The 26290-nt window shown below is 34.5% G+C and overlaps 1 protein-coding gene and 1 pseudogene across 10 annotated transcripts in view; one reads left to right on the forward strand and one right to left on the reverse strand.

Moving 5' to 3' along the window:
- Positions 1-26290, reverse strand: part of KANSL1L (KAT8 regulatory NSL complex subunit 1 like) — a 141763-nt gene that overhangs the window by 101076 nt on the left and 14397 nt on the right. For all 10 annotated transcript variants that reach the window (XM_045481076.1, XM_045481081.1, XM_045481083.1 and 7 more), the window contains 2 exons: positions 21100-22216; positions 305-446 (listed from right to left, as the gene is read on the reverse strand). In XM_045481076.1, the coding sequence (XP_045337032.1) occupies positions 305-446; positions 21100-22187 (1230 nt within the window). In that variant the 5' untranslated portion in view covers positions 22188-22216. The remainder of the gene's footprint in view (positions 1-304; positions 447-21099; positions 22217-26290) is intronic.
- Positions 2400-4257, forward strand: LOC123599405 (annotated as a pseudogene).

The following is a 26290-nucleotide window of genomic DNA, read 5'->3' on the forward strand; positions in this document are numbered from 1 at the left end:
ATAAAAATAATAAATATCAAAACATGTTGGAGTCAAAATATTGGCTACAGTGGCATGGGGAAAGAGAATGGGATCAGGAAGGACTATCAGGACCTCAACTGAAAAGTATCCCAAGTAGCTGAACTGCTCATCGCGATAAATAAAAAGGCATGATAGTGATAGCTTCAACTTATAGCAACTGACATATCAAAAATGTTAATATTAACCACATTTTTATAAAGTCTTATAATAATTACTTTGTGTGGAGAGATGAGAAACTAAAACAGTAATAATATTTTTAAAAATACAAGAATACAGACAATACCTTGGAGGCACGAATCTGCCTGTGAACATCCGTTAGCTGTTGGATTTTGTATTCTAGCTCTGAAATCTGGGCTTGAAGCCATGTCCATCGGCTGCCAACTCTTGCTCTGTCTACAAGCCACTTCCATTCAGTACTACAGTTACTGTGAATAAGACAAACACTGTTAGTCAAGGCACAAAGGCAATCAAATTTTCACAGACTAAATAAATTCCTGGACTCCGGTCATATAATCCCCAATTCCTTTATAAAACATCTAATTACATGCAAGAATCACATATCAACTTATCAAAGAAAAAGTTTTAACTTCCTTATCTTTCTATCCCAACAAATGCTTGCTTTTATTATTACATACCCAGTAATAAGATCATCTCTTCTGTTACTTAATACTTTATTAATGCACAAGGGCTGAAACAGGAGTGGGCCAGCAAAGGAAAGGAAACAGGAATGATACTAATAACACATAAAAACTTACATGAAGCTTTTATATGTAAACAGAAGTACTGGAAGTACAGTCATTTGAACTGTGCTAGATCTAAATCTATGTAACAAATGTAACAAACCACAGCAATTTTATTATATGCAATTTTCATTCACTAAAACAGTGGTCATTGTTAGCTAAATACCTAAACTCAATTTAAATATATTGTCAAAAAATACCAAAAATATGCCCTACATTTCAAATAAGCCTACCAAATACATAAGTCCTGGGATGTTTATTAAGGTTAACAGTGTGTTAAAACCTGATTCTCAGGATTCAGAGACCAAAGATAATAAGGAATTTATATAAAAGGGGCGTCTGGGTGGCTCAGTCAGTTAGGCGTCTAACTCTTGGTTTCAGCTCACGTCGTGATCTCACTATGTGAGTTTGAGTCCCACGTCAGGCTCTAAGCTGGCAGTGTAGAGTCTGCTTGGAATTCTCTCTTCTCTCTCTGCCCCTCCCCCACTCCCTGTCTCTCAAAAATAAATATATGAACATTTTTAAAAACTATATATATAAAGACTTTCTTTCAGGCATATTTGAAAATAAGGGTTGAACCCTAGCTCCTCTACCTTTGAGCAAGGGCACTGCCCTAACTGATAGTTTGTGAGATTACAGTTAATTGTCTTTATGAAAATACTCCAACTAGGAAACAATTATTTGGGATTAGACTAATTAGGAGCTTCAGATTGCAAAGGAAAACATGACAGAAATTGAAGATATAAATGAAAAGCAATAAATAATGGCAGAATACAAACTTTATGAAAATTGCTTAAAAATTCCATTTACAGTCAAAACTCATAGAATGTACAACACCAAGAGTGAATCCTAACATAAAGTAAAGAACTAACTGATAACAATTTGTTCACGTACATTCATAGACTGTTACAAATGAACTACGCTGGTTTGCCGTGTATTGATAGTGGGGGAGGTTCTATCAGTGTAGGGATGGGGGTATATGGGAACTCTCTGCATTTTCTGCTCAAATTTTCTGTGAACCTAAAACTGCTCTAAAAAAAATAAAGTTTATTAATTTTTACATATTTAACCATAATTGAATTGAATGTCTTCCATACACACTTTAACCAGAGTAAATATTTCTTTTAAAGATCATTTGTTGGGGTGCCTGGCTGGCTTGGTTGGTAAAGTGTGCTATTTTTGATCTCAGGGTTGTGAGTTTGAGCCCCATGATGGGTGTGGAGATTAAAGTCTTTAAAAATAATAAAAATAAAATTAAGCAAATAAAAGATCATTTGTTGTGATGAGTGTGTCATATGTAAGTGCTAAACCACTAAACTGTATATCTGAAACTAATATTACACTGTATGGTAACTAACTGGAATTTAAATAAAAACTTAAAAGGAGGGGCAGCTGGATGGCTCAGTCAGTTAAGCATCTGACTGTTGGTTTTGGCTCAGGTTACAATCTTACAGTTGATGAGTTTGAGCCCTGTACTGGGCTCTGTGCTAATAATGCAGAGCCTGCTTGGGATTCTCTCTGTCTCTCTGTCTCTCTCTGTCCCTTCTCCACTCATTCTCGGTCTCTCTCAAAATAAATAAATAAGCTAAAAACAATAAATACTTAAAAATAAATTATCATTTGTTGTCAGAGAAACAATACAATCATTACAACTTTACTATATAGAATATATTTATTATAACAGGATTTTACATTAAATTAATGTTCCTAAAGAGCTATTTTTGTTAAGATTCCAACTGCATACAATATGATTGAGGAGACCTTCATATAAGTTAGGAATTCTCTTGGTATCATTATGCAGTTTGTAGTCATTATTCTGCTTCTGTAAATGACACCCTTTTAAATCATATTTTCATAATTATGAAAACAATAAAAGAGAATGTCTATTCAAAATAATATTTATATAGAGGCACCTGGCTGGTTCAGTTGGAGGAGCATGCGACGCTTGATCTTGGGTCGTGAGTTCGAGCCCCACGTTGAGTGTAGAGATTACTTAAATAAATAAATTTAAAAATATATAATATTAGCTCTTCCCTTTTGCAGCCATTGCTGAAGCACCAGCAGCCAAAATGAAGTTCAATCCCTTTGTGACTTCCGACAGAAGCAAAAATCGCAAAAGGCATTTCAATGCATCTTCCCACATTCACAGGAAGATTATGTCTTCCCTTCTCTCCAAAGAGCTGAGACAGAAGTACAAGTTGTGATCCATGCCCATCCAAAAGGATGATGAAGTACAGGATGTGTGAGGACACTACAAAGGTCAGGAAATTGAAAAAGTAGTTCAGGTTTATGGGAAGAAATACATCATGTACGCTGAATGAGTACAGTGAGAGAAGGCAAACGGCACACCTGTCCAGGTGGGCATCATCCTAGCAAGGTGGTTATCAGTAGACTGAAAGTGGACAAAGATCACAAAAAGATCCTTGAACATAAAGCCAAGTCTCGCCAAGTAGGAAAGGAAAATGGCAAATTAGAAGGAAGAAGCAACTGAGAAGATACAGGAATAAAGTAATCTTATATACAACTTTAAATAAAAACTGTTAAAATGAAAAAAAATTAAAATAGATACGAATATCTATTATTCATAGATAATAATACTAACTGCCAATCATAAAATTAGTGAGAAAAGCAAGGGCCATGGCATGTAGCACTTGTACAGGTAATCGTAAAGTGTTGGATTTTATGAAAAAAGGAAGTTATTAGCAAGGCAGTAACAAAAAATTTTTTTCCCTAAGCACTCTGGCTACTAGGTAGAGAAAGCATGATAGTGGGATATAAAAGGTAATAAGGAAATCAATTAGATACAACTATAGTAAACTGTGTGTGGTACAGATAATTGTGATCTCTATGTATTTCACTTAGGTTGGATCCATGTAACTAGCTTTGACCAATGGGCTGTGGGCAAAAGTGATATCGTCATTTCCAGTCCACCAGACAACCTTCAAAGCCACTACTGCAGACAGTATAGCTACAAGATGTGTTGGTTTGGGATCACAACCCAAACCACATTAGATTTTATGCACACCACAGTAAACCTTGGCTGTGTTTAAACTACTGAGATTAGAAGGTTAATTCGTTACTTGAGAGCCTATTCTGACTAAAACACTGAATAAAAAATGAAAATGGCATGAACCAATAAGGGAATGGAAGATAAAGAAGAGATGAAGATAAGAGGATGGGTTCAAGGTTCATTTTAAAGCTGAAAGGACTTGCAGAGTATGGTTTGGGAATAAGCATGGGGAAATCAAAGACGATCTTAAATATTCCTTCATTAAATTTAGTTCCAGTTGAAAATTTCCCTATAACACACAATTTTGTTTGGTTGTCAAACTCACGATTAGCTAAAAAAGAAAAAAAAAAATATGGGCGGAGTTCATGTTATTGTACTTCTAGTAAAAATATCCTGATAGGGAAGTTGTTTATAAAAATTATGTTTGGGGCACCTGGGCAGCTCAGTCAGTTAAGTGTCTGACTTCAGCTCAGGTCATGGTCATCAGTTCATCATGATGGTCAGGTCAGTTCATCAGTTCGAGCCCCACACTGAGCTGTCTGCTGTCAGCACAGAGTATGCTTTGGATACTCTGCCCCTCTCTTTCTCTCTGCCCTTCCCCGCAACTTGTGCATGCTCTCTCTCTCTCTCAAAAATAAACAAACATTGGGGGTAGTGGGTCAAAAATAAATAAATAAGTAAATAAATAAACAAACATTAAAAATTATGTTTATGTTCACACACTATATTAAATTATATTAACACAAAAAATAGTAATATCAGATCAAATTTACGTAAACTAAATAATCCTGGGACTTGTAATACATGAAATGAATTTTCTATAAAAGATACCTTATCCTTTTTTTTTTTGGAAAGTCAATCCAATTTTATAGGATAAAAAAACAATAATTTATCCAAAAGTTTATGCCAGTAGTCAAAATGGGATATGATTTATGGCAAATTTCAACTGAACTAGAATTAAGGATGAGATTATCAGCTTACATGATGGCTGATCACATATAACCACGTTGAAATAATACAGAGATCCATGGGTTTAGATGCACATTTTGGAAAGAGACAGATACCTTATCCTATATTTTAATAGGACCTAATAAAATCTGTTTGGTATGGTTAAAAATGACAAAAAAGCTTTACCACCAAAAATGTTCCCTTGTTTAAAAACATATCTTTCTAAAAAATAATTATGGTTGTAAACATGTTACAGATAAGCACATGGCTATTTCACTCAAAGTATATTAACACCTGTTATATCTCAAAATCAAGACATGTCTTATGTAAACAACTTATATGACCAATGATTTAACAGCTAATAAAACTTAGAACGTAAGTACTGACAACATAGCTGATACAACAACAAACCGGGAAGAATATGTGTATACCGAGTATCCTCTCTTCCCAATCAGCATATAAACCTGGCCTGCCAGACCACTAAGAACCCTGACTCCCTGCATTGAGTTGAACAAATCACAGACCACCACATGCTGATGATAAGGTGGGGTTCCTACTTCCAGCGAAAATCAGGGCAAAGACATCTGTGAGTGGAAACCACCGGAGGAGTGAGACTAGTCATTCCCCAGGAAGGTAGCATATTCCTTCAGTACCCAACCTTGCTTATTTGCAGTCACCACTTAACTTGCGGGAAAAAAAAATGCAAGCTATTTAGATCAAGTGGTTTTGAGTACAATTTCTCTTGATACTAACTTCTTGTCGACATCATGAACCTACATCCCTATTTTGATCTTGAAGTGTAGTTCCCAGAATAAGACAGAGCTTTCTAATATTACATCTTAAAATACCAAGATTAGGGGCGCCTGGGTGGCTCAGTCGGTTAAGCGTCCGACTGCAGCTCAGGTCACGATCTCGCGGTCTGTGAGTTCGAGCCCCGCGTCAGGCTCTGGGCTGATGGCTCAGAGCCTGGAGCCTGCTTCCGATTCTGTGTCTCCCTCTCTCTCTGCCCCTCCCCCGTTCATGCTCTGTCTCTCTCTGTCTCAAAAATAAATAAACGTTAAAAAAAAAATTTAAATTTAAAATACCAAGATTAAAGAGAGACTTATATTACTTCTGTTTTAACATAAAGATTTTGTTAGCTTACTGATAACAATGATAAAAAATTAGGATAAAAAATTAGGAAAGAAGATCCAATTGTGAAAAATTACAGTCCTAAGAAAAATAAGGTCTGTCCTGGGAAAAATACATTAAATTAGGCCAAACTTCTGTACTGGTGTTTGCTCACCCAGGAAGAGTTTATCTTTCCCTGGAATTTGATTCCTTCAGACCAGGGTTTTGCAAACATTTTCTGTAAGGAGGGAGACAACTCTGCCATTATAGCATATGAGCAGCCATAAATTAAAGGGTGTGATGGTGTTCCAATAAAACTATTCACAAAAATAGGAAATGGCTAATCCTGAAAACAAAGAACAAAGCTGGAGGATCACAATCCCAGATTTCAAGCTACACTACAAAGCTACAGAGAGCAAAAGAGTATGGTTCTGGCACAAAAACAGACACATAGATCAACAGAACAAAATAGAGTTCATAAATAAACCCATGCTTATATGATCAATTAATCTATGACAACAGAGGAAAGAAAATACTATCAGTAAAAGATAGTCTCTTCAATAAATGATATTGGGGAAACTAGACAGCTACAGGCAATAGAATGAAACTGAACCATTTTCTTATACCATACACACAAAAAAACTCAAAATGGAATAAAAAATCCTAAATGTAAGACTGGAATTCATAAAACTCCTAAAAGAAAACATTTCTTGGTTACTGATCTTAACAACGTTTTTCTGGATATGTCTCCTCAGGCAAGGGTGACAAAGGCAAATACAGAATATTGGGACTACATCAAACTAAAAACTTTTGCATAACAAAGGAAATCATCAACAAAACCAAAAAGGCAACCTACCAAATGGGAAAGGAAATGGTATCATTTATGTTTTAAAATCCCTTGCATAACATCAAATATTGACAACTAGGAACACATAAATAAAGGTAATAAATGAAATTTTAACTAATCCATAATACAGGGCCTTAAAGGAATACAAAAGCCAACTACCTGCTTTTCCACAACTGACAACAAAAAAATATATTCCAAGAATCTCTCTTAAGAGTTCTAAGCCACACAATAAGAATGAACCTAGGAGCAAAAATTAGATTAATTCCTACCCAAATGTACTGTTGCAGGTGGCCTCAAGGTAGTAGTCACTGAATTGAGGGAGAGTTGGATGGCCTGAGAAAAAATAACTAATAAATTGATTCGTCTATAGGCTCAACAACTATGAACAAATGAAATCTTTGGTTGTGATATTTTCACATTTAACTGACTAGAGGCAAAAAAAATGGAAATTCACACTTTTGAGGAAACTCTAGAGGCATAAAACATCCTGTACCTGAGAAACCCAAACTTGCACCAACAAGAAGCAAAGTGGGAATGCAGTACAGCCTCCACTTAAAGGTATGCTCTCCAACATTAACTGCAGATATAGACACAAAGGATAATGGATAAGGAGTAAGTCCCAAAAAGCAAAGGCAAGAGACTATGGAGGAAAAAGGACAAAGAAGCCTCTCTCAGAAAGGAAAATTAGGATTCTACCAAGACCTTGTTATACTTCTAGAGCAAGATGTCTTATTAATTATTGTAAGAACCTATCATGTATATCTCATTTTCTTTTCCCAGGAGTTTTTATTGTAGCTTTCCTGTCTCTATTACCACATACATAAAACAAACAAGAGTGTAAGAGGGTTAGAAAATTGTCTATTTATTTATAGGTCACCACATCATAAGGAATCAAATCTGTACCTGACTGAAAAGACACTACTCCACCTACTGAAAGTGACTTTGAATTGTCACCCTGAGGAGTGGAGGTTTTCTCTATGAGAAGGGAGTATATGGATATTTGGGTGGCCAAAGAGGCAAACAGACTGCTTATTTTCTCTCAACATCTATTCTCCTCTTTTTTGATAATAGAACCCTTTCAGTTTTAGCTGAGCTCATGGTAGCTCAGCAAGGTACTATATATTTCCCAGTCTTACTTGCAGTTAGGTGTATGTTATTAAGTCGCTAACAATCAGATTTGAGCCAAATCAATGCGTTACTTGACATTAAAAAATGATTGTGTGTGAAAATCAGATGAGCAACTGGTGAGTAAGTTTCAACAATGCAAGCAAGGGCAACATCCTAGAGGCTGGCAAAGCCAACAGGTCCCTGGCAAAACCCTGTGAAACATACCACATACCTAATTCTTGACTATGAAATGAGAGAAAAATAGATTCTACACATTCATATTGAGGTCTTCTTGCTGTTTATGATACCTTAGCATATAACTTTACCAATGCACCCCTCCCTCAAAATTACTTTATGCTTTTAAGAATCATTTAGGTTATCAAGCTCTCATTTAAAATGTTTATTATCTTTAAGAAGATTATGCCTCATTGACATACAAGTTAACAACGTTAATAATGTACCACCTAGTTGTATATACACACAGGAAAAATAAACAAGCAAACAAAAAAATAAAGGAAATAAACAGCTGTGGGGGCACCTGGGTGACTTGGTTGGTTAAGTGACCGACTCTTGATTTCGGTTCAGGTCATGATCTCACAAGCTCTGCATTGGGCTCCACGCTTGGGATTCTCTCTCTCCCTCTTTCTCTGCCCTTCCTCTACTCATGCTTTCTATCTCTCTCTCAAAATAAACGAACATTTAAAAGAAAACAGTTGTGAACTCTAGGAAATTTTGGCATGGTGATAAACTAAGTTAAGGGGTGGGGTTTAGGATGTCCAAGGACAAACTGAGACTGGAACTAGAAAAGATATTAGAAATGAAAGGGACAAGAATAATCGTAATATATTGTGCAATTCCGCCTAGAACTCTGGCAGAATCCAGTGTGTCAATTACCTAAACTGAAATTTTTAGTATTAGTTTAAAAGAATTCACATATCAAACTGGCAAATTTAGGTTTGTTCCCCTACCATCTATTCACCCCTTCTCCCAGCCAAAGAGAGGAAGAGAGAAAGAAAAAAGGAGTATAGGGAATATTCATACATACTATCAATATAACCCCCTTTCTCTTATACAGAAAAAATTTTGAAAGCTAATGGCCTGCTAAATAGTCTTAACTGTGTTTTTAAAATCCTTGCATAAATCAAACATTGACAACCAAGAACATATAAGAAAATTAATAACTTTTTAAACTAATCAAAACATATATGCTAATGGAATAGTGTGAAGTCATGCCTGTCAGCATCTCAACAAGCACTGTGTGTGTGCGTTTGTGTATGAGCACGCGCATGTCTCTTTTGTTCAAGAAGCCAAGCCACCATGCACCGCGTCCAAACTCTACAGTGCACAAGGGCCCAGCTGAAAGTACAAGCAGTGCTAAATCCAGCAAGAAGTCTACATTTTAAGGCTGTAATTACAAATCTAAATCTGCTCCGAGTTCTTGAAGACGCACCTTTTTGTTTTGCACAAAAATGGGCTAATGATGGCCCTATGAGCCACTATGATGGGCACTAAAAAAGAATTAGAAAAAAATGATCAAATACCCTTGTTACTCTAAAAGGGGACTACCACAAACCTATAATTGGGCATAGGCATTTCTTCTGCTGAATAACCCATGTTCTGTAAAATAAAATTATCTGAACTTACAGAGAAAACAGAATTGGAGCCAGACCACTCAAAATCAATGGAATTTTAAAATCTGAGTTCTAACAAAATAGCAATCCTTATAAAAATATTAGTGTAGTTTTTTCCACTGGCATTTGTATCTACTAGAATAAGCCAGTCCACCCTTTAAAGCTTCATATCCTGGAGCTCATATTTCTTTTGATGTGGGTTCTTAAAGACAATCACTTCTAATAGACACCAGTTTAATAAACATTAAAAATATCACTTAGAGATAGACTTCATCAGTAATTTATTTTTAACACAAGGGAACTATCTTTGCAACTTCTGCAAAGCAACCTGCAATTTCCTCAGATCTTTTAACATAGTGGAATATATAGTAACTTTTAAGCCAATAAACCAGCAATTTACTGCACTGCAGGGTGGTACTTTTACAGAATTTTCAGCATTTTTCTTATACCATTAAGGTTTTCTCTCTTTAATTGTGAAAAAGTTTGCCCCTGCTCATTCCAAAACATTAATATGTTTTAAGTGGTTTGAAAAACACCCACACCAAATTCTTTATTATACTGACATCACTCCCCTATATGCCTAATGTTAAGTTTTTTAGAGAGAAGGAAAATCACATAGGTGAGAAACAGATCTACATAAAGAGAGACAGAACACTGGAGAATAAGTGAAGGTAAAATAGTAACTTTTATTTTTCTTATTCTTTTTTAAAAAAAAATTTTAATGTTTATTGATTTTTGAAGGAGAGAGAGAGAGAGAGAGAGAGAGAGAGAGTGAGAGCAGAGGAGGGGCAGAGAAAGAGGGAGACACAGAATCCAAGGCAAGCTCCAGGCTCTGAGCTGTCAGCACAGAGTCTGAAACAGGGCCCCAACTCACAAACCGCGAGATCATGACCTGAGCCAAAGTTGGACGTTTGACCAACTTAGCCATCCAGGAGCCCCTTATTTTTCTTATTCTTAATGGATCTAACAGGTAACAAATCTGACTGGTCCAAAATAATTATAGCAACAATTAGTTGATTATGAATGTGTCCATGCATGTGTGTATGCTTATATATGCCTATGTATGCTATGTATAAGTGAAATAAATGACAGAAGTGATACAAAAAAAAAAAAAAAGAGGAAAAAATTAGGATTATTTTGTCATTATAAGGTACCTGCAGGTTTATTTAAGAGCAAAGTTGAATTAGCTGTAAATGTAACCTCTAAAAAGAGTTTTTTAAAGAGGGCACCTGGATGGCTCAGTCAGTTGAGCAACCAACTCTTGACTTAGTCTCAGGTCATCATCCCAGGGTCATGGGATCAAGGACCATGGAAGGCTGTGTGCTGGGCATGGAGCCTGCTTAAGATTGTCTCTCTCTTCTCCTCCCTGCCCCGCCCCTCTACCCTGCTTGCTCGCTCTCTCTAAAAAGAAAAAAAAAATAAATAAATAAAGTATAATTGATATTCTAAGAAAGGAAAAAAAAGTGGAATCATATGTTTAGTTAAAACCACAAAAGGCATTAAAAATGTGGAAGACAAAAATAGGAGCAAACAACAAAGGCAACAAATAGAAAACAGTGACAAATATAGTAGATATTAATCTACTACATCAATAATAACTTTAAACATCAATGGTCTAACTATACCAATTAAAAGACAGTGATTGTCAGAGTGCATAAAAAAATAAGACCCAACTATATGTTATCTATAAGAAACCAACTTTAAATATAAAAACACATACAGATTAAAAGTAAAGAGATGGAGAAAGTTATGGTATGCTAACATTAATCAGAAGAAAGCAGGAGTAGCTATGTTAATTTCAGACAGCAGACTTCAGAGCAAGGGAAGTTATCATGAATTACAGTATAATAAAAGGGTCTACATCCAAGAAGATAACAATCTTTAATGTGTATGTGGCTAACAAAAAGAGCATCAAACTATCTGGGGCAAAACGGACAGAACAGCAAGGAGAAATAGGTGAATCCACTATTACAGTCGAAGACTATAAAACTCCCTCTATCAGAAATGCACAGATCCAACAGGCAGAAAACCAGTAAGGATACAGCTGAACCATGCATTGACTAGACATAACTGACACTGAGAGCCTACTTCATCTAACGAGCGGATTATACGTTCAAGTTAACAAGAAACATAAAAGAGGGGTGCCTGGTTGGATCAGTTGGAAGAGAACGTGAATCTTGATCTCAGGTTGTAAATTTGAACCCCACATAATATGCAGAGATTACGTGAAAATAAAATCTCAAAACACACACATGTGCACGTGCATGCACACACACACACATACACACCACGGGACATAAAAGAGACCACATTCTGGGCCATAAAACAAACTTTAGTTAAAAAAAAAAAATAGAAATCATGTAATCTCTGCTCTCAGACCACAATGAAATTAAATTAGAAATCAATAACAAACAGGAGTGCCTGGCTGGCTCAGTTGGAAGAGCATGCAACTTTTGATCTCAAGGTCATGAATTCAAGTCACACAACAGGTATGGAGATTACTGAAATTCAATTAATTAATTAATTTAAAAAATAACTAACTGAAAAATCTCCAAATACTTGGAAATTAAATTACACACTTTTAACTAGTGCATGGGACAAAGAAGAAATCTGAAGATAAATTTTAAAATACTATAAACTGAATGAAAATGCAAATACAAGTCACCAAAATTTGTAGGATGCAGTGACAACAGTCCTTACGGGGAAGTGTAAGAGAAAGTTACACAATACATAGCATTAAATGCATTATTGGAAGATTTTTTAAAAATCTAAAAACAATCATACAAGCTTCCACTTCAGGAACCCAGAAAAAGAAGAGCATATTAAACCCAAAAGTAACCAGAAAAAAGAAATAATAAAAACTAAAAAAATCAATAAAACTGAAAATACAAAGTTGAAAAAAAATCAGTGAAACCAAAAAATGGTTCTTTGAAAAGATCAATAAACTCAATAAGTCTTTAGCCAGACTAACTAGAAAAAAAGAGAGATGACACAAATTACTAATATTAGAAAGAGGAGACATCACCACAGATCCTATGGACACTCAAAGGATAATAAAGGAATATTATGAACAATTCTAAGTCCATAAATATGATAATCTAGGTGAAATGGCCAATTCCTTGAAATGCACAACTTGCCAAAACTCATACAAGAAGAAACAGACAGGAAGGTGGATGGGGGTGATGGATTAAACAGGCGACAGGAATTAAGGAGTGTACTTGTGATGATCACTGATTACTGAATGGAAGTGTTGAATCACTATATTGTACACTTGAAACTGTATATTAATTAACTAGATAACCTTAACAAAATACTCCTGGGTTTGATATAAATAAAATATGTAAATTTTTAAAAAAGGAAAAAAAAATAGACAATCTGAATAGGTCTATATCTATTAAAGAAAGTGAATCAATAATTAATAACCTTCCAAAAGAGAAAGTACCAGTCCCAAAGGGGTTCACTGGTAAATTCTAACAAAAATTTAAGGAAGAAATTTTACCAATTCTCTACAATCCCTTTCAAAAGATAGAAGCAGAGGGACCACTTCTTAACTCATTCTTTGGGGTCAGCATTACTCTAATACCAAAACCAAAGACATTATAAGAAAACTACAGATCATTTGTTTCATGGAGATAGGTGCAAAAATCCTCAACAAAATATTAGCAAATTAAATTCAACAATGTATAAAAAGACTTACATACCATGACCAAGTGGGATTTATGCCAGGTATGCAAGCCTAGCTCAATATTCAAAAATCAATTAATATAATTCATCATATCATTATATCAATAGATACACAGAAAGCATTTCACAAAATTCAACACCAATTCAGGATAAAAACTCTGTTATACTAAAAACAAATACAAATGAAAAACTCTCAAGTTAACTAGGAATAGAAAGAATTTCCTCAACCTGATAATCTACCAAAAACCTACAGCTACATTATATTTAATGGTGCAAAACCAGAAATTTTCCCACTAAGATTAAGAACAAGGAAATATATACTCTCACTTCTCATTTTCAACATCACAGAAATCCTAGCTAATGCAATAAGAAAAAGAAATAATGGATACAAAGGTTTGTAAGGAAGAAATAAAACTTTTTGTTCATAGGTAACATGATTATCTATAGGACAAATCCAAAAGAATTACACACAAAAAACCCTGCAACTAATAATTACAGCAAGGTTGCAGGATACAAAGTAAATATACAGAAGTCAACTGCTTTCCTATATACTAGCAATGTATAAGTGGAATTTGATTTAAAAACATATTACCATTTACATTAGCATGCCCATAAATAAAATACTTAGATATAAGTCTTATGAAATATGTGCAAGATCTATATGAGAAAAATTTCAAAACTCTGATGAAAGATATCAAAGAGCTAAATAAATAGATATTCCATGTTCAAAGACTCACTATTGGGGCATTTGGGTGGCTCAGTCGGTTAAGAGGCCGACTCTTGATATTGGCTCAGGTCTTGATCTCACCATTATGAGATAGAGCCCCATGTCAGGCTCTGTGCTGAGTGTGAGGCCTGCTTGGGATTCTCTCTCTCACTTTCTCTCTGCCCCTCCCCTGCTCACTCTCTCTTTCTCTCTCTCTCTCTCACTTGCTCTCTCTCAATATAAATAAACATTAAAAAAAAAAGACTCAATATTGTCAATATGTCAGCTTTTTCCAACTCAATCTACAGATTCAATAAAATCCCTATCAATTCTTTTTATATCTTACTTCTAAACAATAACAAAATGGACAACCCAATTAAAAAACAGGCAAAGATCTGAACAGACACCTAACCAAAGAACATACAGATATGACAATAAGCATATAAAAAGAAGTTCAACATCACATGTCATTAGGGAATTGCAAATTAAAACAACAGTAAGATACCATTACACACCTATTGAAATAACCAAAATCCAAAACACTAACATCAAACGCTGACAAAGATGTGGAGCAACAGCAATCTCATTCATTGATGGTTGGAAGGCAAAATGGTATAGCTACTTTGGAAGAGAGTTTGGCAACTTCTTACGAAATTAAACATACTCTTACCATATGATCCAGCAATTGCACTTCTTGGCATTTACCCAAATAAACTGAAAATTTATGTTCACACAAAAAAATATGCACACAAATGTTTATGGAAGTTTTACTCATAATTTCTAAAACCTGGAAGTAACCAAGACATCTTCAACAGGTTTAATATAAGTAAATCATGGTATATCCAGACAAGAGAATATTATTTAGCACCAGAAAGAAATATGCTATCAAATCAGGAAAAGACAAAGAAAACTTAAATGCATATTATTAAGTGAAAAAAGGCACTCTGAAAAGACTGCATACTGTATGATTCCAACTATATGACTCTAGAAAAGGCAAAACTATGGAGACAGTAAAAAACATTAGTAGCTGTCAGGGGTTGGAGGAGAGAAGGATAAATAGGCAGAACACGGAAGATATGTAGGGCAGTGAAACTATTCTGTATGATACTACAATGGTGGATATATGTCATATATATTTGTCCAACCCATAGAATGTATAACACCAAAAGTGAATCCTACTAATAAACTATGGACTTTTGGTAATAATGATGTGTCTATACAGTACCACTGTGGTAGGGGAGGTCAATAATGGGAGAGATTACACATGTGAGGGGACAGGAGATATATGAGAACTCTCTATACTTTCTACTCAATTTTGCTGTTAACCTAAAACTGCTCTAAAATAAAATTAGTTTAAAAATATGTAAAACAAGGAGTTTATTTTAATTGAAATATTACTTTCCTCAGTGATGTCTATATGGCAAGACATAAAGTATTTCTTCACCCTTTTGTAGCTATTACTCCATTTTGCAATTACACTTGAATTTCTGCTCTTCTGTCACAAACTGTCATCAAGTATCATTACAATTTCTCTAGGATTGTTTTTCATTCAACTTTTTCTGCTTCCCATTCAAGTAAAATAAAAGAAAACCACACTTTTCTCATCTATTTCTGAAGTGTAGAGAATTTAAAAGGTAATAAATGCAAAACTAACTTGCCAACTTCACATTATACAAATATAAAGGTACTCTTATTTGCAATTTATTAATGAAATGTTGTTAGTCTCTTTACTCTCTGAATGTCAGACTGAGTTCATACTTCTATTTGTCCAATTTCTTGAAGGGAAATTCATCACCTGATTTTACCTCTTCTTGTCCTTTCCACTGGTAAAATAGAAAGCATACACTATGAGTATACACTTCTCTAGGTCTGCAAGAAATTATTTATTTTTTTCAATCTAGAAAGGTTGACCTGACAGCTTCTAACTGAATAACAACAGTTCTCTCCTTTCCTGGTAAATGTCTAATTTTGCGTAAAAGAATTTCCTTATCAAGACTGCCAATTATCAAAGAAATTTGAATATATAGGGACTAATTTGGGGGAAACAAAGAGATTTTTCTCCCAACACCCAAGACAGCTGGGTGATTCAGTAGATACTGTCAGGTTTCCTCAAATAAGACTTAACCATGTTTCTTCCTTTTTAACAACCTTGGAGGATCAGAATATGTCTGTGACAAAATCTGTGCGTTTCCCCATATGCATCCTAGATGAAAGTAACTGATCATCATTTCCCAGAAGAAAATGCTAGCACTCTAAGGTTTTACCACCAGATGAGAGAGAACATAATTGTAGCTGAGTCTGTCAGTGACTCACCCATACCCCCTGACACTTACCAGTTCAGCGCACAAAGACCTGACTTCCAAATGCCAGCACATGCATTGCTTTGACCCAGGGCTTTTCTGTTGTTGCCTGAGCTTGCTTTGTCACCAGAGTGGCACAACAAAAGGGCAGGGGAATTAACCTTCACCTAGTAACTGATGGGACTTGATGTATAAATACTCCAGCTTCCTCACCTCTCAAATGGGTTAACTCGGGCATGTATTTTACCATGGTTCCCCAAGTTTCTCATGGAATAATTAAGCTCCAGTCTCTTACAATAAATTACTCGATAAGACACTCTTTATTAGCTTTCAAATCCATGCCTTATTATGTACTTTATATTTAGTATTTATATTTAGGTACTTTATATTTAGTATTTCATCTAATCATCTCTAGAACTCTTTAAGGTAGGAATCTGATTCAAAGAGTTAAAAATAACATTAACGCTTGCTCAGGGTCACAGAGCAAGCCATGACTATTACACAGGAGGTCCAAAACCTGCACTCCTTCACCAAAGGAACAGAACATGGAAGGGGGCGGGGGGGGGGGGTTCTATTCATATTATAAGGGTTATATCTCAAACCTACAAAAACCATAAAATCATATTTTCTTTTCCAAAGGAAAACAGCTTTTAAAAAAATTTTCCAAAACACACTAGTCTCTCAACCAAAAGTTATTTTTAAGGTAATTAGTAATGTCATTATGAATTAATCTATTGCCTACATTTTTTTGGGGGGAAGAAAAGGGTCAAGTCAAATACACAATAGAAATGGTAATGGCTACAGTGAGTGCTTTCCAATTTCCTAAAAATTATATTCCTTCACAGCTAAATTCCCTAATCAGAATGAAGGAATTTGTTTTTCTTATCAGTACTTAAAAAAAAATAGGAATAGAAGACATTTATAATAATATAATCCAAGATTTTTTAAATAAATATAATTCATTTTACTTATCAATCTTTAAATTACAAATGTTAAATATTATAATAAAATACTTTTAAATGTACATATTTTGTCATGCTGTATTTCATTTATTCATTCATTGTATAACCACTCATGCTGGTTCTAAGATGTATAAGATACATCTTGTGGCCAGTTTCGCACTAGAGAAAAAGGAAGGGGGTGGGGGGACAAAGTAAAAATAAACTACAGAATGGATGGAGAAAAGACAAACATATGGAGAAAAATTTCATAGACTGCCAACCCCAATTTTTGTATCTTTAAAACTACATTTCCAAATATAGAAAAATTCATTTAATTAACAAATACAAAAAAAAAAAAACAACACTAAAAAGTAGACAATGCTAGGCAGTGAATATACAATGACATCAAAAGTAATATTTGCCCTTAAGTTACTTAAAATTAAGTTGAAGTAAACTTTAGTATTTGCCACTGTAGACCTCATGATTAAATTCAGAAGTCTACTCATATTCAGTAGAGATAATGAAAATGTAATTGTATTAGCACTACTTAAAATTTAGGTCCACAAAATGCATTTTTAAATGTATTTTATGTTTAAGGTTTAACTTGAACTTCATTCATTAAAAATATTCATCTACATTTGAAACGTGAAGTTCCAGAAATACATAGGAAATAACAAAAATAAATTAAAAAAAATAAAAGTAGACTAAAAAACTTATTAGGACAAATGTGTTAAATTATTAAATGAATTTAACCTGTAAAAGAACTCCAATTTAAAAAAACAGAAATCATTTTTATATTCACATCAAAAGATACAAATAATTAAGTTTGCGTTATTCTCAAAATTCAGTCAGCATCAAAATTAATACAATGTTGAAAAACAATATTTCCCACATTATTAGCATTAGTAAAAATATTCAAAGCAAAGTTAATATCCAATTTTGGGGGAGATACATAAAATCAAGAAATGCAAATAGAGCTCAAATAGCAAAAAAAGAACAAAAAAACCTAAACAATTATCAAATAATTCAGTGACTTAAAGAAGTCAAAGTTGTTATGCAATTTAGTATTAATGATTTGAATCGATCAGATGAATATAACCTGAGAATGAAGTGGATCTGAACTCTAGAAATATAGATATTTCTAGAAATACAGAAATATCTAGAAATATCTAGAAATATAGATATGATCTTTAATAACCAAGGCATCTTAATATAAATGGCCAATAATGCAAGAGGCTTGAAGTATATCTTAAAGAATATTAAACTTCTTAGATTCACTATTTTCTAAAATATATGTGTAGTGTCCTTGAGCCTTTCCAAGCTGATTATAGGAAAAAGAAAGAATGAGAAGAAATAAACTTTCCAAGCCTGAACCCAATTTTTTTCCAGGCTACTTTACTTCAATTTTCCTTAATAAACTGGCAAAGTTGAGAAGAAAATAAAACGAGATGTATATTGCTTGATGCTCTGTATAAAAAATCTTTTAATAGTTTGAATATCCCTATTCCTGAATGTTTTATACAAGTGTCTAAACTTAGTGTTCTCTGGGGCGCCTGGGTGGCTCAGTCGGTTAAGCATCCGACTTCGGCTCAGGTCACGATCTCACAGTCCGTGAGTTCGAGCCCCGCGTCGGGCTCTGTGCTGACAGCTCAGAGCCTGGGGCCTTCTTCAGATTCTGTGTCTCCCCCTCTCTCTGAACCTCCCCCGTTCATGCTCTGTCTCTCTCTGTCTCAAAAATAAATAAACATTAAAAAAAAAAAAAATTTTAAACTTAGTGTTCTCTGACTAAACTTAAGGAAGAAAGGCAAGTCTTAAAATATCTTGACCAATCAGTAATTATATGCTTAATATATATGAGATTTTTTTTAAATTTAAAATGTGGTTTTCAGGGATGCCTTGCTGGCTCAGTACAGCATGCGACTCTTGATCTCAGGTTCATGAGTTTGAGCCCCATGTTGGACATAGAGATTACTTAAAAATAGACAGACAGATGGACAGATAAGATAGATAAGTAAAAACACAATAAAATGTGGTTTCCATTCTTACTATGTGTTGGGTTATTAAGACTAACATAACTTAGCAAATCATATAGAACAAAATAGGACATAATGATAAACTATATGGCAGATCAAGTGCTATAGGAGATCAATGAAAGAAAATCTTAAAGTCAGAACAGTCTAGGAAGACATTATTTTCTGATTTTTGTTTCCTACTTAAAAGAGACAAACTTGCCCATTAGCTGTCTACAACAACAGAAAAGTAAATAATTTACTAAGTTTACCTACTAAATTTTAGTAAATTACTTTAAAAGCATTATAAATATGTATATATATAAATTGGTAAATTTCTGGACTTCTTTCAGAACTCATGTACTTAATAATTTCTGTGGCTCTAAGATCAATGAATGATACGCTGACAAAGTTGCACAGTCCAATAGCAAGAACAGTGGTTTTAAGTCTCATACACATGGACAAGAATCCTAGTTCCATCAATTATTTGGCTTTTTGACCACGGGCAAGTTGCTTAACCATGCTGAGACTGTTTCTTCTTAAGTAAGATAAAGATAACAACAGTCACTTCCAATGGTTGTTGAAAGGATTAAATAATACAACATACGTAAACAGCACAATGCCAGTCATGTGCTTAATATTAACTCCCACATTCAAACACATTTCAAATATAGTGATAACAGAACACCAAAAGACTGAAATGCTCTCTTTGTTTTACATTTTATTCTTCACCATAGAAACTGATATACTGACTTTCTATTTATTAGTAAAAATTAAAGTGTTCAGCTTCTAATTCTGTAATGACTCTCATTCATCCCTGAGAATTTGATAAAAATGATGGACCTCTTCCTCCCAAAATACCACATATGCACAGCATTTCACATCAATTTAGGGACATTAACAGATAGTGTGAAAGCTAGATTGAAAATCATGTTCTATCTAGCAATTTAAAAAAACTTAATTCAAATTAAGTAAAATTTTAAAATTCAGTTCCTCAGTTGCACTGGCCACATTTAAGTGCTCAATAGCCACATAAGGCTATTTGATAACACAGATATAGAACATTTCTATCATCTCAGAAACTTCTATCAGATAGGGCTGTTCTGGAATATTAACACAGTGTGATATATAAAAAACTATTTTACCTCTGTGTTTGTTTGGTTTTAAATATTTGGATACCTCTCTTTAAAGCAGATCCTCAAGAGTGTAGAGACTATGAATATTTTGCCTGCAAATAAATCTCCCAGGTCCAGAACATAGTAAGTATTCAATCTAATAGCTGACACTATAATTGACTAAATTGGTAAAGACCAGAGCTGAAAGGCGGGAACTCAAGGAGTATACAAATGTTGTAATTTTTTTTTTAAGTAGGGAGGCAGCTGGGTGACTCAGTTAAGCATTCAACTTTTGATTTCGGCTCAAGTCATGATCTCACAGTCATGAATTCAAACCCCATGTGGGGCTCCACACTCAGTGTGGAGCCAGCTTAAGATTCTGTCCCTCTCCCTCTGCTCCTACCCCACTTGTGTTCCCTCCCTCTCTCCCTCTCTCTCTCTCTCTCAACAATAAATAAATAGTTCCCAACTTAAAAATACACACACAGACACACACAAAAAGGAGATCAATTTACATATACTCTCAACTAATAAACTCCTAAAGTCAATGAGGGCTCCCTGCATGCAGACTGAAGTTTTTAATTTTGACTATACGTATTGGCTAAAATATGCAAAATTTTCAGCCTTGTCTATAGCCTATTCTATTCAAGAATAGGAAAGATGTTTACTTTTAGCTAAAGAGCTTACATTACTCTTATATGGATTTTTCCTAGATAGAGCAGTTGAGTAACTCATTTTTAAACAGTATGTATATATTCATATATAGTTCAACAAACAAAACATTTTAAAAATTCACCAAAGTTTTATAACTTAAAGATTATGGCACTAAAGTTTTAGAAAACTTATTTCCACTTAACGTATCTTGAAATCAAGACAAAATCGCTGCTATACACAGAACAGTAAAAGGTCTAAGAATAATTTTGCACTTACACTGCCACATTTTTTCTAATGGTATATTCATCCAAATCATCATCAGAGCTGCTATCAGTTGCATCAGAATCCAGACCTTCTTCAACATGAGACAACAGCCCTGTAGCGGACAGTGCAAATCTTTGGATTTCCGCAGCTGTACACCGTGCAAAGCCATTTTTTGTATCACTCCACAATTTATTCTCTGCAGTCAACATGTTGACTTCTGGCTTAATTTCAGTGCATTTAGGTAAACTGCTATCCAAAATTGTGGTAGGTTCATGAAAGATCTTCATTTGGGGGAGTTGATGTTTCATAGAAAATTTCATTTGTTGACCGTAGTGCTTAACAACATGCTTTGCCAGGAGCATCTGCAAATGTTTCTGAGTTCTCCTAGCCTGGCTAAGTAAAATTTTCTGTTTACTTACACAATGAAGTAAACGAGCATTCACTTCTTCCTCTTTTTCAGCAGCTGAGAAACCAACAGGCACATTTGAATGGCCAGGCCCACTTTTCTTTTGAGCACAGTGCAATAAACCTTTTTTAACTTCAGCATCAGTAACTTTATCCAAAAGTGCATTCTTTTGGTACCATTTACAGTTTTGTAGTTGTACTTTATCTACATTAATGTCTTTGGTTGTATTTGAATCCAAAATAATTTGTACATCTGTCATGCACTGGCTTGTGGTATCTGACAGAGGTTCCTTTTTGATGAACTCTTCAGAATGAGAATGACAGATTTTACTAAGCTGAATGTTGCTGCCATTACACAGTATGTTTTTCAGCTTACTGCAGTTAGGTTCCCCTAATTTCCTTTGTTTGTAATTTTCATTGTATTTATTTAATGTAGAATTTGAACTCATTAAAAGAACCGTCTGATAATGCTTTGACGACTGAGAGGAGCCAAAATGTTTTAAATTCACAAAATTAGTGTTAAGAGTAGGTTCAGGAGTTGGAAATCCCAGCATCTGAGACAAAGTGTCTTCCTTTAACTTTTCATCTACAGTTCTTGGACTTTCCATGCATAGCATCTTGTCAGACTCCATGGTACTTGGTAAAGATGAAAAGCAGATACCCTTTGTTGCTGCCTCCCTCAGAGCTGGGGTCATGGCGAATCCTGCAGATAATTACTGGAAACCTAAAATAATGTAAAAATAAATGATCAAATATCTAGAAAAAAAGGTTTATGCTTACACTTTTTCCAAGGGCAACATTTTCAATGTTTCTGATTAAAATGTAAATGAAACCAAATTCCTCTTTTATTTCCCAACACCTAATAATATCTCTGTTCTTTCCTAATTCATAAGGAATTCAACAAAGACTAACCTATTCTTCACTCTGACTGTGGGCCCAATTCCAAAAACTCCAATTAAGGTTGCACATTACCTAGCACGTGTTAGACAAATGCTTGTGGATGTGCCTCGGGACTCCTTTTTCCTTTCCTTTTTTTTTTTTTTTTTTTTTTGAGACAATGTTTAGTGAAAGGCAAAAGAAAAAAATTCCAACCTGGAATTGGGGAATTATATTTGAAAATGTAACTTAATCTCATATTTTCTGCCAAAGTAAGAATTACTTATCTTTATAAAATATAGCAAGTTGCTCAAAACATCCATTTCTCAACTTAAATTTCATAATCTGAACAGTATAAATATTAACTAAAATAAGCTAAATGTTAAAAGATGTAAGTAACTGAACTAGAAATTAAAAAGTATATAATTTCACAACTGTTAAAAATAATATGATAGCAAAAACTTGCGTGATAAGCAATGTGCAAAATTTTTCTGAAAAAGCATCTGTAATAATTTTTTTCCCTTTTCACAATGTAGAGTCATCAGTTATCATTATAAAAGCTGTTACTCCTGCCCGGAAAATAGTGGGGGCTGTAACAGACAACTACTAAAGATTAATCCTATAATTAAACAAATTTCATTGTATTTTATCAAAAGAAAAAGTGTATATACCATACAGTCTGATTCATTAAAAAAGTTAATCCTATACCATTGAAAATTATGAAGACTGAATAGTGAAAAAATTTGTATATCATTAAAAATTACAAGTTTTATAAGATACTGTGCAATGATACTACATAAGTTTTGTTTCAACGCATGAGAGTTAATAGTCATTTAAATGGTCACACTCTCATATCGTATGTCCCCAGGTGCTGTTAACCCTATACCCTCATTCCTATAGAAAAACACAAAACCAAAAGGGGATTCTTTGCAAAGACTAGCAAATATGATCAAAGGTAAAAGAGCATGAAAGTTTCAATGCAGTTAAAAAAAATACTTAAAAGCAAGTTATAGTCTAGGAGAATATATTGGCAACATATATAATAGAAAATAATTTGTATCCAAAATACATAAAGGACTCCTACAAATGAGGAAACTAGTTAGACACTTCACAGATGACATCCAAATGGTCATTAAACACATACTCAATCTCACTAGTAATGAAGGAATTATAGATTAATAAAGCAAGAGAACAGTTTCCCAATCACTAAATTTAAAATAATGTTTTAAATCTAAAATATCACTTATTATGACAATGTGGGTAAATAAGATTTCTCACATCTATTTGGACTATAAGTTAACTCTAAATTTGACATTAATTTGGAAAATGTATTTGTCACAAGTGCACAAGACAGCAGTGTTTGTAACAGCAAAATATTCTTTCAAAGCAACCTAGATATCTAGCAATAAGAGGATGCATAATAAAGCACAATGGAATACTATACAGCAACTAAAAAGAATGATCTTTATATATATATCAATATGCACAAATCTAAGAGTATAAAGTTAAAAAGAATGGTACAGTATATGCTACCAAATAAATACAATACAAACACAAGCTCTCTTTGCTACAACTACTGTGAGAATGAGAATCATTCTCAGTAATCAAACTGTAGACTTTCAAGAAAATGTTGATGTCACTCTGAAGAGACGCACTGTTATTGTGAAGGGTCCCAGAGGAACCCTGCAAAGGAACTTCAATTACCTCAATGTAGAACTACGTCTCCTTGACAAGAAAAGAGGCTCCGAGCTGACAAATGGTGGAGAAACAGAAAAGAACTGGCTACTATTCCCACTATCTATAGCCATAATCAAGGGCATTACACTGGCTTCCGAGATGAGATCTGTGTATTCTCACTTCCCCATCAACAGTTAGTTATAAAAATGGTTCTCCTGTTGAAATCCAAAATTTCTTGGGTGAAAATACTTCCACAGGATTTGGATGAGACCAGGTGCTGCTTGTTCAGTATCTCAAGCCAAGATAGATGAGTTAATTCTTGAAGAAAATGACATTGAACTTGTATCAAACGCAGCTGCTTTGATTCAACAAGCCACAACAATTAAAAACAAAGATATCAAAAAATATTCTTGGATGGCATCTATGTTTCTGAAAAAGGAACATTTCAGCAGGCTGATAAATAAGATCTAAGTTGTCCAGCTATAGAAACAGCAAGATGCCAGATGTATTTTAGACTTGAGGTATTTTAACTTTTTTTTAAGTTTTTTCATTTATGAGAGACAGAGACAGAGCCTGAGTGGGGGAGGAACAGAGAGAGACAGGGAGACACAGAATCCGAAGCAGGCTCCAGGCTCTGAGCTATCAGCACAGAGCTTAACGTGGGGCTCGAACTCATGAACTGTGAGATCATGACCTGAACCAAAATCAGACGCTTAACTGACTGAGCCACCCAGGCACCCCTGAGAGATTTTAAAAATACAATAAAACCTGCATTGATATGGGGGGAAAAATACAAACACAAGACCACACCATATATATGTAAGTGCGTGCGTGTTTATGTGTTTACAAGAATAAAAAATGAACCAGAAAAATGCCCACCAAATCTGTGAATATCTGTGAGCTGCATATCAGATAACTTCCATGAAACAGAACTAAAAGTGGTAGTTTAAGAGGAGTTGAGTTTCAACTACAAACTTTAGTACTGGGAGGAAAATGACTTAAATGCAAAATGAACAAATGTTATTGGTTGTTAATTCTATGTGATAAAAATATAGATGTTTGGGGGCACCTGGCTGGCTCAGTCAATACAGCATGCAACTTTGATCTCAAGGTTGTGAGTTCAAGCCCCATATTGCATGTAGAGATTACTTAAAAAATAGAGAGATGTTTGCTCTTTTTATATTTTTCTGTGTAATGTCTCAAAAAAATGTAGACATTCTTCTCTCCCCAAAGTCTATTTTTAGTTTCTAATTTTATAAGAAATATTCTATTATATTCTAATCTATAAACATCTACAATAGTATTTAGATAACTACACTGCTCTCTAAGGAAAACTGTGTTAATCACAGATGAGGTAGTCATATTCAAAAGGTCCTATACTCTATCCCCTCCCTCCCCACCTTTTCTCTCTCACTTTGAACAAGGTGCTAGAAACATAATTAAAGTGACTAGTAGCAGAGGCAGAAGGTAAAATGCCATGAGGCAGCAGAGTTCATCTTAGGCCCTTGATAAACTAAATATAAGGGGAACTAAAAATAAGAGGTAAAAAAATAAAGAGATTAATAGTTAAGAACTAGAGCTGGTAGCAAAAAAGAAAGAAAGAAAGAAAGAAAGAAAGAAAGAAAGAAAGAAAGAAAGAAAAAATGCAGATTTAGACTGGCTAAGACACATTTATGGTATAGAACTAGAATAAAACACACACACAAAAAAACTCTGGTGAGATCTCTAGGGCTTACTTGGTAGTATCTACCAGTTTCTAAAATTATCTTAATAATCCCCATCTCCTGGTATTCATGCCCTTTCTATTGGAGTATGGACTGGATTTAGTGACTTGCTTCTAGCAAACAGAATGCAGGAGAGGTGACGGGATAGCACTTCTGAGATTAGGTTACAAAGGGACTGTGGCTTTCATCTTGTCACCCTCATTCTGGAATGCCAGCTGCCATGCTGTGAACTGGGAAGACCCACATGGCAAAGGACTAATGTCTCCAGCAACAACTACCTAAAGCCTGCCAAAAGTTATGTGAGTGTTCTGAGACAGATCCTTCCCCACTCAAGCCTTCAGATGACAGAAGACCCAGCCAACACATGGAATGCAGCCATGTGCAAAATCTTGAGCCGGAAGCACCCAGCTAAGCCATGCTTAGATTCCTGAGGCACAGAAGCTGTGAAATAGACATTAAATTGTTACAAAGCAATAGGTAACTAATACACTTGGATGTGAAGACTTTTGGGTTCTAGTCTC

Source organism: Leopardus geoffroyi, chromosome C1 (genome assembly GCF_018350155.1).
Source record: "Leopardus geoffroyi isolate Oge1 chromosome C1, O.geoffroyi_Oge1_pat1.0, whole genome shotgun sequence".
Lineage (NCBI taxonomy): Eukaryota > Metazoa > Chordata > Mammalia > Carnivora > Felidae > Leopardus > Leopardus geoffroyi.